At 45.5% G+C, this 15,671-nt stretch overlaps 1 protein-coding gene across 12 annotated transcripts in view; it reads right to left on the reverse strand.

Moving 5' to 3' along the window:
* Positions 1–15,114, reverse strand: part of NTNG1 (netrin G1) — a 157,905-nt gene extending 142,791 nt beyond the window's left edge. For 3 of the 12 annotated variants that reach the window (XM_042806485.1, XM_042806487.1, XM_042806486.1), the window contains exons 1-2: positions 14,682–15,113; positions 7,943–8,648 (exon numbers count right to left, since the gene is read on the reverse strand). In XM_042806485.1, coding sequence (XP_042662419.1) covers positions 7,943–8,188 — 246 coding nt within the window. In that variant the 5' untranslated portion in view covers positions 8,189–8,648; positions 14,682–15,113. Of the gene's footprint in view, positions 1–7,942; positions 8,649–13,762; positions 14,003–14,038; positions 14,350–14,681 lie in introns of those variants that run through there. The other 9 variants (XM_042806498.1, XM_042806496.1, XM_042806489.1 and 6 more) reach the window with 6 other exon arrangements.
* Positions 15,115–15,671: the final 557 nt, after the last annotated feature.

The raw sequence follows: 15,671 nt of genomic DNA on the forward strand, positions 1-15,671 counted from the left end.
TCCAGATAATTTGGACAAACCTGAGCAGCGTAAAACTAGCTCTGCTCAGTTCTGCCGAGTAAATCCAAAATTCACACTCTGAGACTTGTCCATCACAGCAGGAGGAAATATAATATCACACTCCTTGTACACTGTCCTCAAAATGAGACAGCAGCCTGGAAAGCCTAATGCTGCACAGCTCACTTGGGAATGCAGGTCATCGTGCCCGTGACCAAAACGTGTGAAAGCAAACGGGCTGCTCCCCGTGAGGGGGGCGATCCCGCCCCACTACTCCTCTGGGCTGACTGTGACACCAGGGGGTCAGAAAGCAAAGGTCGCTCTGCTGAAAGGCGGATTTACCCCTGCCCTGGAAAAAAAAAAAAAAATCTCAGTTAAGGGCTTCTAGCAGAGAAGGAGTCGGGTCACCTGCTGCCACAGGCCCTCAGCCCAGGAGGGTGGAGGGGTGACGTGCCGTCCTACTCAGGTGAGGAACGCCAGTCAGGATGCTGCTTTACTGCATTATCCCTCTGTACCCCAGCAAATCCTGTTAGGAGAGTCTCCATGCAGTGAGCCACAGCTCAACATCACCTCTGCCTCACCAGAAGAGGTACAAACTACAATATGTTGCTAGTACAGACTTTATTTATAAAGTAGTATTGTTTATTGCAAAAGGTGGCACTAAAGGTGTTGCTGAGGGGACATTTCGGGTCCAGCTGCACTGATGGCAAGCCATTCAGATTCCCCTATGGATGTCAGAGTATCCATTTTACAGTAGAAGCCGTTTATTTATAAAATTGCTGTTGCTGTTTCTACACCTAAGCAAGACCAAATGCCCAAGTTCTCACAGAGTACTTGGGTAACAACCCCCAAATTACCCTCCTTGTCTGGTGGGGGAAGGCGCTTTGGGGGGCCCAGAGTGCCGAGGGCAGCTGGGGGGACACCAGTATTTGCAAGAACTTCATCTGCAGAGCCAAAATTGCCCCCAGCAAGAGGGTGTGGGTGCAGCTGGGGGGCAGGACAGCTGGGTGACAGCGGGCAGCACAGGGATGCTGCGAGCCACCACGGCTCCACCAGTGTGAACCTCCCAGCCAGTGGCAACTGCCTCGCTGGCTCTCCAGGAACGAGCTGCCTGAAATCTTCTATGCACAGGAGAAAAGCATTTAAGAAACAAGTTCTCCCCAATAGTTTAAAAAAAAAAAAAATCTGAAACTAAAAGACACCTAAATTATTTTGGTGTTGCCATGGCCATCGATAACCTGACAGTAAAAGGGATGTCTTCACAGCTGTGTTTTGTTCAAATGTGCACTGTATGGCTCTTACCAGATAACAGAAGTCTTAAAATAATTTCTATTACTGCTGAAATTTTACATGACGTGTTAGAATCTCTTGCTTTCTAAGACCAAGTATTATTACAATAATCATTTATTGATCATTGTGTTAGCTACGAATGTCTAATATTTCCATCTAACTTCAAGGGGAAAAAAAAAAATAGGAGAGCAAGTACCAAATGGAATAAAGGCAGTGTTAAAAGCAGCAGTTAAGCAGTTTCTATGAAGTGTATTTATAAAATATACCTCTTGTTAGAAGGATGCAATCTTACACATAGTAGTAATATGTGCTTTAAAACTCTGCAACTGAAAATAAGTAGAAGCCCTTGACTTCATTTGAGAACTCTGGTTTACTCCCAAATATTTTTAACAACTTCAGTACTTTGTGGGTGTGCTTTTGCTTTGTTTAAGGTTTGAAAACATTTCAATACCCAAAGTGTAACTGAGGGAAAAAAAAAAAAAAAAAGCAACTGGATAGAGTTTTGTTAATGATTTACTGGGGAATCTTGATGTGTGATAATGAATAAAATGCAAATCTGTTTTACTGGCAATCCTCAGTTTTGATTTATGAGAAATTATTAATTTTTAGATTGCTTCCAGTTGGAAGAAGAAAAGGTTTTACTAAACTTTTTTATTTTTTTAATTTTTTTCTTCCTGTCATTAAGTATCTCCATTTTCTTTTCTTTTATGAAACCAAGAACTCCTCTCCCAAGAGGTCTGAGGAACAAGGTGCATTTGAAGTGTCTGCGGGCAAGCTGTACCAAAGGCACAGGTAGGCTGTTGCCTCTGCGCTGAGCAGCGGGAGGGGGCTGGGGGTGGGACAGAAGGAGCAAAGGGCACAGTGTGTGCCTCTTGCTTTGCTCTCATCCTGCTAGCTGCTCTGCTCTGAGGCTGGAACATAAGGACCAAAGTGGTGCTTTGATGGGAGCAGCCATGTCAGTGGGGTGGCAGAGGTGTCCTGCCCTTTGCAGGGGAGAGGAGAAGGGGCAGGGGGGCTGTAGCTCGCCATACAGGTCTTGTGGTACTGGGAATGAAATGAAATATCCAGTAACTATAGAGGAAACACCAAAATAAAAACACTGCATCCTGATGGATAAGGCTCTTTCCGACAATGACAAAGCCACACTTGTATTAATTAAATGTCCTCAAAAGAGATGAAAATAGTTGAATTCAGGTGCTCTAAATAAAGTCTGCAATAACTTCAAGCTGTACATACGTTTAAAGTATGCAGCTGTGAAAATCCACATGAAACAAGACAGTAACAATAGCCTCATCTTTAACTTCCTGTTCCCATTCTACCCCATGCTACCTAATAAGATTGCACAGATGGAACTAACATGAAGGATTGTATGCCCTTATTCCATCCATAAAAGAAAAAAAGCTTTTTTCTTATGAGCATATCTTAACGGTATTGTTCAATATTGTTTTAAAATATCTTACCCAAGTATGCATGTATGCATGCCAAAATGCTTAAAAAGAACACATTTTTATTTCACGTTTTGATTTATATGTTACTCAGAAGAATATCTGTTCATTTAATTATTTCAGTAAACATAATAATGGTATCACTAACTACACTGTGGAGTATTTTCCCTTTTTTAAGGCATACACGCCTACTTGTAATTAAAGGAATACTATATTAATGATGCTGAAAGTCTCAGAGGGAAAAATTTAATGTCCACCTCATAACATTATGCCAGAATTACATGCACAGAAGACTTTTTAATAATCTTTGTTTCTTAATTTAGTTTTGATTGGCTATGAAATACAGAGTAGCACTTAAGGGCTCAAATTTCTACTGTCATCAGCATTCCTGCTCTATAAATTGTACAAATGCACAGGACTCCTGTCTGTGGGCTTCTTTTCAAGCTTCCGTTTAACCTGTGAAGAAAATTAGCTGCAGGCAACACTAATTGCTGATAATTTCATCATCTTTTAGCCACTGGAAGGTGGGATGGTATTATGATAGCTAGGTCTAAACATAAGCAGAAAATTATATTTTTGTGTTGTCATTTCAGCCGTAAAGACAGGTTGGTAATGTAAATTTGTCTCCGGAATGCAAACTACAGCAATAGCCACTAGGAGTCTCCTGGTTAAATTTGTGATGAATTAACACACTAATCCTGGCTAAGGTGTGAGTGCAAACCCCCCGCTAAAGGCAGGGGCCAGCCCACGCGAGGGGCAGGTGTGACTTTGGGGCAGCGGGACCCCCGAGCCGTGAACGGCATCATGGGGGCTCCCAAGGCTTGTCCCGGGGGAGCAGCTGGCAAATATTTTAGAAATAAAGATGTCAGAAGCCACCTATTCACTGTTCTTTTAGGGCAAAAGGTGGTAGGTCATGAAAAGTCAGGCTTGTTTCTTTTTATAACTGGACCCAGTTTTGCGAAACTGTAACAAGCGCTTACAAAGAGGGCTGTAGAAGATTTCATCAACTGTTAGTTACTCCCTGGGAATTTAAAGCAGATTTGTTTTGTAAACTGAAATGCTCCAGGACACAAGATCTAGCACCCCCTGGTACTTAAAAATTTGCTTACAGTATCTCTGCAAAGTGAATCCTGCAGTTCTGAAAATGTGAGGTAGCTTCTTCTATTTTCTCCTTCTCCTTTCCTCTCCTCCCAGGCCAACCTAAGCATAAGTGTGTGCTGCCAGACACACTCATTACCAATGCCAAATGCTCAAAGTTCATGAATTACAGACCCACAGGAATGATCACGCTGGCTCAAACACCATGACCATCCGGTCCAACCCTACCACTGATACAGGACAGCCAAATTTCCTCAAAGGAATGCCACAGAAAGTAGACGTGCATCACCTGCCAGCATGCGTGCCTCACTCTGAGCAGCTAGAGATTGCTTTAAAACATACAGGGAAGCCAGAGGTGACCAGGCCACCCCCTCCACAGGGGGCTGGTTATCCCTGGGGCAGGAGGAGTACTACCTGTTGGGGAAGGCTGCTCTCATGTTCTCCTTACAGACACAAGCAGCTCCGCAGCCAGAAACTGTGAGTGTTCGTTGCTCTGAGGCATTCAGTTGTTTATATGTTTCTTTCACGCATCTTTCCTCTTGAGCAAAATCCTTTCACAAGCCCTAAAAATCCTGAGAGCCTTTAAAAATAATAAGATTTTAAACAAATAATGGTTTGGAGGGCTATTTATTTGGCTTCTGCTTTTTGAGCTTCTCAGTTTAATTTTCAAACTTTTCTCTGCAACCAGGACTAAGAAAATAAAGATGATGTTTTAAATGAAAGCTGAGAATCTCACATCATCATAGGACTCCAGGGGTTTGAGGTTTCAGAATAATCTCATGAGTTATCAATACTGAATGTCACCAGAAACTATAATGTTATTCTCAGAATAGATTGCATAAAAGCAATTATGAAATAGTTTTCCTGCTGCATGTTCCCTGTAATACCTATGGATGTTGTCCTGGAGGGACAAGCCAAAGGCACTTACACGTCGTGAGCTGCCACATGCTGAGTTTAGCTACCAGCTAGAAGAGTGTTGCATTTTGCAACAAGTCTGCATGTGCAAAACCTCATCATTCGGTCTGTCAACTAAACAAGCTCACCGAGTAAAAATTCATAATGAACTTGTAAGAACATGTAATTCCATGGGGAATATGCAGAAGGAAGTAGGAGGCATTTACCATTAACTGCCCATCTCTTCTGTATTGTATGCTTGTGTGCGTTGCAAGGCACAAGTGCATTTTGTGTTATTGCAGACTATTATCATCCTCTTCTCACAAACAGCCTTAGATTTTTACCGTGATCTCCTAGCAGGATTTGAGTGAGCCTCTCAGGCTGGTTGTGTTTCAGGGATATAACCTATACTACACCAACAGCTGACATAGACTCAACAGCTAGTACCTTAGTTTGTATAGTCTATGGTGAACAGAAAATTACTAAGCCTGACTGTCGAACTGATATGAAAACAAAACAGGAGGCTGCTTCAACCTCCTCCTCTTCCTGCAGAAGCAGGCTCAGCTGTTTGGTACCCTTGCTTATTGTTAGGATATCTGAAAGGACCCTGATCTCCTGCAAGGCAGCTTTAACCTGATTTCAATAACAAAATGCTGGTACACAGGTTTAGTAGGGAAATATCCAGTACTCACAACAATAAAACCAAGCAGTTGTATAAGTCAGATTGGCACTTCATGATGCTGAAAAGAAACCTTTGGATCTCTGTCATTTCAATTTCAGTTTTTTTTAATGCAACAACATGCCTAACAGGAATGCACTCCTTTCCACTGCCCACCTTCTCCAAGTATGTCAGTGCTATTTTCTTAACTCATTTCCTAAAACTAAGAATGAATGTAAAAATAAAGATCTCCTCATTGGGAAATGTCAAAGGCTCAGCCCTACAAATATATAAAACCTCATTTTGAAGGAAATGTGTAATTTCTACATGTATCTATAGCACAGATAGACGTGAAGCATTTTTAGGGATGAGAGTGCTCTGCTGCTGTGCAGTACCGCAGGAATGTCAAATATTTCTGTCATTTTCCTTCTGTCTCAAGTAAGTCTAACCATTACCAATGCATATCCGAATATAGTGTATATGTACAATATACATCTATATAAGCAAATACAACCTTTATCATGTAGGGGTTAGTCACTCTACACTCACATTACTAAATACACGCCCTCGTTGCACACTCTCTCCCTCTCCTCAGTTCCTCCTCTTTCTACTTCTCATGTCCAGATTCTGGTGACCTTCTGCATCTCAAGGGCTTAAGCAGCAAGTGAGCTACAGTTGTAACCTCAGGTCGTTCCCAAGCAAACTTTCATCCCCCATTTGCAGGATCAAGGATCTTGCTAGGTCAAACATTTTCAGGGGGAGTTTTGGCACCGTTTTTAATACTTTGATTTAATCAAAATGTCTTTTTGTTTGTTTGGTTGGTTTTTTGTTTAAAATCATTATTCTAACTGGAGAGTGGACTGATAACCAGAGCCTTCAGAAATGTAAAAAATTATTTAAGAGAGGAACTGCTGCAATGTTTATCTGCACTAAAAGGATTAAACAAATTTTGCTGGGCAGTTTCTTTTGCATTAAAGTTACTAACCATCACTGATTGAGGGCTAAATTACAGCTGTTACTATTTGGAGGGAAAAATACATTTTGAGATAAAGAAAAAAGAAAAAGACCGTATTATGCAGGGCACGTTGCTTTTATTTGTTTTTAAACAGTGGCTGCTTGAAGCTGCTTGGAGGTTTAGAGTGTCAAAGCCATGTCAGCAGAGATGGATTAGTGGGTAGAGAGCAAGTGGTGCAGTCAAAGGTTCACAGTGAACGTAATTTATTCACGTAGCTCCGCAATTTGTCACGTGGCTATTACCATAATGTATGTGGGAAGCAGCTGCATGTGTGCACATAATGCCCTAAATGTATGTGTGGTTGGACCTGAACTCCTTACAGAACAGTAGTGGTTGAAAATGATACCATAAGGCATTTAAAAACAAATTTCCTTTCTGCGGGGATGCTGTCACACAGCAACGATGATTCGTACACAGGCAAATAAATATTTTGTAGACTTTTCTCAGTTATGATAACCTCACTTACCAGAACTCATTGGTTTTTCAAATCTAAATTATGTAGGTAATGTGATGTACGTTTCCAATGCTTTATTAATAGATGTAAGTACATATGTTTTGCATCTCAAACTGACATCTTTAGTCAAGGAATACTGTATTTCCTACTCAGTATTTAACAGAAATATTCAGTGGCAAAGAAAATGAGTTCTTCGTGTTTGTGAGGAGAAACAAGTTACTTGCAAGTTCAAGATTTCCTTTAACTCGAATGTCCTCTTACAGCATGATCTATCAAACACTTGGAAGCAGCACAGCTGTAAAAGGCTGATACAGATAGATAGATAGATAGATAGTCAGTCTGCCTAGTTTCTTGTACCTGTACAATTATTTACCAAGTCAAACATTTCCAAAACTAGTCTCTAATTTCAGAAGCATCTAAATTAAGGAGTTTGACTGTTCTCTTTTAGTTGGCTTGAATGCCTACAGTTTCAGTTAAAGCAGCAAGCTGCCTGTAGCTGGTAGAGCTGGCCCCCACCTGAGGGTGTTTCTTGCTGCACTGTCCATATACGCAGGTAAGGACCTGCTGTGTGTGGTAGCAAGGCTCCGGCATTGCTGCCTGCAGCTGTGTGGGCTTACTGGAAAAAACTCCACTAGCCCAGCTCCCACCACTACTTTTTAAGCTTCTACAGTTTGAGTTTCTAACAACGGTCTTGCGTTTGGAAATGATGCTGATTTATACCATGCTGTGTTGCTTTCAGGTGATTGTATTGGAACCAATTCACTCAAGTCTTTTGAGATCCAGGCAAATTCACCCTAGTTATGGGTTAGTGGAGCTTTACTAGAAGTTTTATGCTGCTTTCTTTTAAGTCATTAAAAGTTGACCTAGAGAGACACCCAGTTCAGACAAAGTCAAGTTAGGTCCCCATAAGTAGAACATCTCATTGCCTGGCTTAATGTACTGCTCAGCATTTTGTTCATCAGAACCTTTCACATTTGGAATATAATGCAGATTTTCTTGGATAATTACATGCGCGCTTAGGGCTTCCATTTTGAAGCCATCTATCACAAATATATAGCCACTAATTATGCAAAATGAAAAGTTTGCCTTACCATTGCACAGAATGTTTCGGGAGGATCTCCACATGTTATGTCTGGTGGATCCAGAGTCACTTTTACATATTTGATCATGTCTCTGGCTTCCGGCTGGCAGGCCATGTAATCCCATACTTTTCCTTCTTCTGTGTAAATCTGAGTCTTACACACGTCATAGTGTCCCCACACGGAAGGGTAGTGCTGCATCACGGAGGATACGGTAACCCAGAGGGCGTGAAGTGACAGGAATCTTGACAAATACATTTCTAAATCCTTTTATGTCACCTTCGTAGGATGCTCAGTACTGGTGTACGTGCAGTCTATAGATTATACATATATGTACATACACACGTATTTATTTTATAAAATAGGTTCCAACTCAAACGTGAGGCATTAGGACAGGGTGTTTGTTTCACTAAGTTGAAGACTTTGGTAGAAGCCACCCAGACTCCGATGACAGCCTTTCACAGCAATGCAGCACTTGTCCTTTGTCTTATAACTTATTTGTCAGGGCTTCTTGTAAAAGATGTCCAATAGCAGATAATAATTTGTGAAGTTGCAGGTCTTCAGCTCCTCTGTCGATAACCCTGAGTGATCCTCCGTGTTCAGGGCTCACAGGGGATGCCCAGCCGCACTGATAAATCAGTATCCGAAGCAAAAGGATGAGTGTCTACAGGCTGGTGTCTGTTCCCATCAATCATTCTTCTCTTCTGGCACCAGCACCCTTTTAGAAACAATAAGAGTTAGAGTTATTGTCCAAGAATCAATGCATTACAAAATATATGATATGTTGACATTTTGGAGGTTTGATGCAATATAAAGCAAATTGGTATAATATGGATAACCTTTACCGTGGGTTCTGTGCTAGAATAAACAAACTACCAAAATCGTTCACAGTGAAAAGTATTTTGACATGAAGGATTTAACTCTTTTCTAACAAAGACAGTTTTATAACGTTCCAGCTGAGTTACAGGTTTCTGGTTCAAAAACTGTATTTTCACCCTAGTGAAACCAGAGAACAAACACTCAACCACTGTCCAGATCATGGTGCGGGCAGGGGAGCAGGCAGCCCAGCACCTCAGGGCAGCAGCAGGAAGGCTCCTTTATTAAAGTGACACTGAGATGGGTATCAGGGCTATCAGGTGGTGAATAGTTGTTTGGCAAGGGGACCTCAGCAAGCCCCAAAAGACTTATATGTTTCTAACTTTAAAAAAAAAAAAAAAAAAAAAAAAGTGGTAACAATGATATTGCAAGCACACTTCTGTTTCTTGGAAATTTCTCATTAACATTGGAAGAGCTTTGTTCCTTTTTTTTTTTTTCTCTTTGAATGTGATTTACTGATCACATTAATGTAAAACTACTGATAAAGATAATGGTTCATTTGTAGCTTACTCTAAGGATGCTTTCTGCTTCTGTTATGGCAGTCTTATTTTCCTAGGTTTGGGGTTGGGGGTACCCATATACTCAGCGTTTATTTCATAGCAGATATAGCACCTTTCCTCTACTCAAAAAGCAACTAGAAATTCCCTCGGTTTCTGTCACCTCAATCATGTTATTACAGGTATAAAATCCTAGGATGTTATTACAATGACTTAAAATATACATTTGCTAAAAAACACAGGTGAAAATACTAATTGTGTATGAGAGAAACTGCAAACACAAAGTACCCTAAACACAGACAAGGAAAACCAGGGCTAGGAAGCCCAACTCATTTCTCAGCCTGTGCCTGGTGGCAGTCTGTGCCGGCTGGGGCCAGGGCACTGGGTGCTCTGCATGGGGAGGATTTCAGCCAGCCGCTGCAGCACCTCTGCACTCTTTTTGTCTGGATGCTAATATCTAAGCAAACCTGTCAGACAGATGTTAAGAAGCAACCATAAGTCACCACTTTGTGCAGCTCACTTTGCTGGTTCCCTGATTTAAATTATGCCCAGTGTCATAAGCCCTCCTGTACCCCAAAACTGCAGGAAGTGGTATGTGACTTGGTGAGCTCCTTAGCATGTCACTTTGGCAATTTGCATTTTCAAAACTTCCAAGCTATTCGCAAACGGCTTCCCTATATTTAAATAATGCTTCATCTTAAACTGAGCTAAACTACAGACACTATGAAATGCCAACAGATGGTTGAATTATGTTTCCATAGCAAAGTAATTTACAATAATTGCCGTATGGACGTAAATGCAATTTTCCTTTATATTCATTTTATCAAGTGTTACCATACAGCTCTCGTACATTTTATCAGAATATGCAGAGAATATCTGAATTTTCATCCAATAACAGTTCTCAATTAGTTCAAATATATTTAAGCTTCAAGTCTGAATTTGACACAAAAGCAGAAATATAGAAGACCAAGTTAAAATTGACTCTTTTTAAGAAGCACACTGTGTAGTACTACTGCTTTTGTAGCGACCTTACATTCTTTTTTGGTTTTAGTGGGAATGTTTAGTTAATATATTAGAATTTAGTAATTAAGAGAACACTTTCCATGTCATTCTAAAGACACTTCATACTCTTTCCAACTAGTCGTTTACAATGTATTTTACTATTTTACATGGAGGGTGGGGGGGAGACACCCCCAAAACCCTGTAGCTTGGAACAGTCATTATACAAAACGGAAAAAATTACTCTGCTAAAAAATGAGCCAAATTATTTTAAATTTGTGACAAATCAAAACATACTCTGTATTGGAGAAGGCTTGGTGATAGCTGGAATAAACAGCAGGTGAATATCATGCTTCTGTGTAGAAATAAGTTACTGAGTTTAATTATTCTTAGACTACAAGCCTGTATATTCAGGCAAAAATAGATTTGTTTTCTTTAATATTTTCTTGCTAGGTCTTCAGTTACCCATAACCTTTTATAATTGCTGAGACTCAAATCCACTAATAAACAGGACTGCATAGGACTAAAATAATGTGAAGCAAGCCACTACCTTAACACACTGTGCTAAAATACTTCCCACATAACGAATTCTCATTAAAGTAAGCCAGAGTCATAATGATGGTCGTTACACAGAATTATAGACTATAACATCGATCGAATTTAGTGCACTGACAAGGAAAAAGTGCAGAGGAGTGCAAGACATCTGAGCATTAGGCAGCTGTAGCAGTGTACGACAGACATTCCTGACAAGAAGCAGCCAATTATAGCTTAAATTTCTGGCATATAACCAGTTCTGATTAATAGTTTTCCATTACATTACAGACATATTATTAATGTATTAAAAATGTCAAGCTTTGGCAAGAACTAATACGGCATGGCTCAGTTAGTCTGCAATATCTTCTTTTAATGAGCTTCCATTGATACAGAGAAAGATATTGACCAAAGCACATTAAGGATCATATGCTGAGCACTGCTGGGGTTTTTCTGATGGAGCTCTGCGATTTGTCTTGCTTATATTTATTCCTGCAGAGTCACTCATCATATGCATTCTACATTTGAGTGCTCCATTGCTAAGGACATATTTATTTGAATTATTCTGTTAAAAAAAAAAATGTTTAGAATAATGTTTCTGAAGTTTACAGCTGTACCAGTTGCGTCGTGCTAAGTCTCTAGCTGTGGGCAACACAAAGCGATGGTATTTATAATTCCTCTTCATTTGACCTTACAAAAAAGTGATCAAACAAATGAGGAATAACTAACGTTTGGCGCCCCGATCCCCTGCACCCCAGGGTGCCCTGCCAGTTGCACACCCTGGGTGCTGGGGGCCCGTGGGGGTGGCAGAGAGGGAGCAGCATCCTTACTGACGGAGGGCAAGGGAACGGCATTGGCTAATGTATGCAAAGCCCCCTGAGCATGCTGCTCCTGGAGATCTCCTTTGTGGGGCAACGGCGGCACGAACTGCAGGACGTTTTGGGCCTTGAACGCTTCCACGCACCATAGCCTCTGCAATGTGGAGGGTGCCGGCAGGCAGCGGTGCTGAAGGCCGCTTCTGCTGCCTCTGCCAAGCGCTGGACGCTCAGGCCACGGTGGGTATGTTATAGCTGTTTGAGAAGAATGGCACGCAGCTGACCCCCAGATGAAAACCAGCTGTGAAGGTGGCTCTGAGCACACGCGTCCCTCTCTAGGTGGGTCAGTCACACCTCACACAGCATTTTGATTCTGCCTGAGCAGATACCCTCTCCGCAAACCAGCTAAAATGCACCATGGGCAGAACTGGTGCCAGTGAAGAACTTCAGATCTCATCAGCGGTTGTTAGCAAACACTCCCCTTCCATCTCCTTCCATCACTGTGAAAATCCACCCCCTTCCCCACACCCCCCTCCCCGCGTGAGCCCGCCGGCTGGACGCCCTGCATGAGCTGCCCGCCGGGACGTCGCTGCGCAGAGCGCACGGGTGGGTGCCGGGCCTCCCCCTCCGGCCAACAGCGGCCAAGCGAAGGAGGCAATAAAACAACAAGCGATGGCCCCTCTCACGGACCATGCCTCTGACAAAGCGCATGCTGCCGCTGCCGCGCACGAGTAAGAGCAAGAGCCAAAACCGGTTATGATAACGCATGGCAGCCTGAGGAGAACCGGTTAAAATCACCAAGCGAGGCAAGGAGTGCCGGCTGTCACCCCCCAACACCGGCATCTGCAGAGCAGGGAATTTTTCCAAAGGAAAGGTGTTTTAAGTTTGTATCCCTAACAGCTACAACAAATGAATGTATCTAATCAAGCCCAGGTAAAAAGATTCTTTGTGTCCAGTCGAGTTAATATTTAAAGACAGTTTAGAAAGTATGAAATAATGTGTATTTACAAAACAGAACTAATCCTCACGCCTGCAAGTTACAACATCTAATAAAAAACTCAAGTGTTTTATACCTTGCTAACCCTGTATGTATAAAGCTCCAATATATAAAAAACCCCAACCCAATGTCTTTTATAAGTGCAAAATTACTCATCTATGCAAACAAGAAGGGGCCATGCATTTAACAATTTAACTTTCCATCATACTTGCATGAAATACACTGTGTTCCAAACAATTGCTGTGGTGCCTTTGAACTCAAATGCTGCTCCAAACGAAGTTTAGGTTTTATTTTTATCCAGTTTATTTAACTATTTAGCACAAAAAGATTTCCTTGCGTCAGCAGGAATTTAAAATGTCAATACCTACTGGCTGAGTAAAATAAAATAAAGCATTCTGCTATCAAAAAACTGGGATTCAGCACTATACTTAAAATATTTCTGGTTTTCCCACATCATTCTTTGCTGAGTGACACCTCACACTACCACTGCCATTACTTGCTGGGTATCATCAGCTGTCAGCATATGGAGCAAAAGCACTTCAGCTATTTAAATTTTAGAGGCTTTGTAAGTAGCTGCTTTAAGTTTTTTCCGCTAGAATCTTTATAATTGTGGTTTATTGCCTTACATATCTCTCTATCTAGCATCAATCTGTTCTGCAAGTTCTTCCTCTCAGAATTTAAGTTAGCATTTGAGGCAGTTGCAGCTTTTTTTTTTTGTCATTATTATTCACCCTTGATAAGGTAATTCGTGTTCCTTAGGCAGTGTATCCAGGGTGCAGGGCTACCAAGCTTTCAAGTTGTGGTGTGAGCTGATGACACTTCAAAACTGAATGAAAATGAAAGCCTACTGTATTTGTTCTGTGCTATTGCCAGATTTTACATACGTAGCTAGAAAGTTGGTGCCATTTCATATCAGTGTCACAGGGCTGAGGGTTGATGGCAAAGATCGTGACTCCATGAGAATATGGCCACTAACTGCTGGAAACTCTCTGGTAAACGTCCTTTAAAACTCCAAAAATATGCCAAAAATCAGCCTTTTTTTTTTTTTTTTTTTTTTTTTTTTTTTTTTTTTTTTTCCCCAAATCAAAAACCAAACCAAACCAAAACACACACACACCAAGAAACAAGCCAGGGAAAGTTGTGCTGTGGTTTTCTCCCCTTCGACTGGCTGCCCAGGCCACAGCTTCTCATCCTCAACCGCATTGTCCTTAGGCAAGACAGTGATTTATTCCCTCCTTAAAAGCATCTCCACCGTTTGTTTCACTCACTGTCTCCGCTACCATCTCCGCAGAAGTAAGGCTGGCTCCTAAGCGCATCAGATCCGGTATATCGAAAAGTTGATTGCAGAACAATAAAAGTATGCTCGGCAGAGGCCAAAAAAATGCACACGCACCAACTTTGGGAGTACGGGAGCGTCCGCCTTAGCGTGCAGAGCCGATCCGCGCTGCCCACCGCCGCGGGGGGGTCTGTCGGGGGTTTGCGCGTGCGAGCGGTGAGGGAATCCGCCCGCAGCTCCCGGTGCGAGGGCGGGAACCGCCGCCAGGCTGGGCACCGGCGGCCCGCCCGGGGCTCCGCGGCCGCCCCCGCCTGCTCTCAAACAGGACCCAGCACCCTCCGTCCCGCGGGAAAATCCGCGCTGAGGGGCGGGCCCGGGCGCCTCCCTCAGGGCTCTCCCACCGCCCGCGCGCCGCGGCCGCGCCCCTGGCAAGCGCAGCGCGGCGAGGCCCGGCCCTGCCCGGCCCCGGCTCCGCGGAGGAGGCAGCGCCGCGCAGGTACCGCCCCGGCCCGGCCCGGCCCGGCCCGGCCCGGCCCCCGCCGCGCCGCGCTACGTTGCGCTCCGCTCCGCGCGGGCGGCAGGGGGCGCGCGGCCCGCGCCGATCCGCCCTCGGGCCGCGGCTTGAGCTTCCGCGGGGCGGGGCAGGGAGGGAGAGGGGGACACACACACACACCCGGTGCAGCACAGCCCGCCCCACCCAGGCCTTCCGCGGCCCCCTCGTCCCATCCCGCCCCGGGGTGCGCGGGCGGGCGCTACTCACCGCTCGGGCTCGCCCTCGCCTCACCGCGGGGCGGCGCGGAGCTGCCGTGGCGCCGGGACGCGCTGGGGCTCCCTCGGCGGCGGCATGAGGGGCCGCGGGGCGGGCGGGCGGGGGGAGTTGGAAGGGTGGTGGTGCTTCCCTCCGGGAAAGTTGCCGGCGGGGCGCGGTGGGGGTTTGGCGGGGCGCGGACGGGGGCCGCCGCCGGCCCTAGGCACTTGTCGGCGTCGAAGTTTGGCGGTGCGCGGGCGGCGGGCGCTGCGCGGCGGCGAGGCGGGCGGGTTGGCTGCCGCTCTCCTCCGGCGCTCGGCGGGGCGGCGGGCGATGCGCGGGCACGCAGAGCATCGCCGCGGGGCGCCGCGCAGGTGCTGCCCGCCGGGACTCCCCGCCCGTCACCGCCGCTCAGGGCGGGGGCGTCCCCGCGCGGGGCGGCCGCGGCATGCGGCGGGCGGGCGGAGCGCGGCCCTGGCCGCGGCTGCGGCGCGGAGGTCTCCGGCGGCGCGGCCAAACTTCGGGCGGCGACGGCGCCGCCTCCTCCTCCTCCTCCTCACTTCGGAGCGACCTCCCCGCGACTGCCGGCGAGCGGGGCGGCGGCAGCTACCCCACCTCCGGGCCCGCGCCGCGCGCGGCCCTAGCGCCGCCGCCGCGCCCGCCCCCCCCTCCGCCGCCGCGCTCCCCGCCCCGCCGCCACCGCCTCCTGCCCCAAGGAGGAGAGAGGAGGGGAGGGGGGGGGGAGCCCTCCGCCCGCCCACCCGCAGCCCCGGTGGGGGGAGGGAGCCGCCCGGGCCGGCAGTGCCGGGTCCGGCGGGGTTGCGGCTGCTCCCTTTCCCGCTTGGAGCAGACTTATTCTTTTTCTTATTTCGGCTTCAGCCCGGTAGCGCACACTCGGGAGAGCGCCCTAGTAGGTGCTTCTGCTGTCCGAGCCCCAGCGCCCCGGCCGCGGGCACAGGGCAGCGTCCCGCCCGCCCCGCCCGAGGGTCCCTCCGCAGGGCT

Source organism: Tyto alba, unplaced genomic scaffold (genome assembly GCF_018691265.1).
Source record: "Tyto alba isolate M040663 unplaced genomic scaffold, T.alba_DEE_v4.0 Super-Scaffold_1000006, whole genome shotgun sequence".
NCBI classification, from domain to species: Eukaryota; Metazoa; Chordata; class Aves; order Strigiformes; family Tytonidae; genus Tyto; species Tyto alba.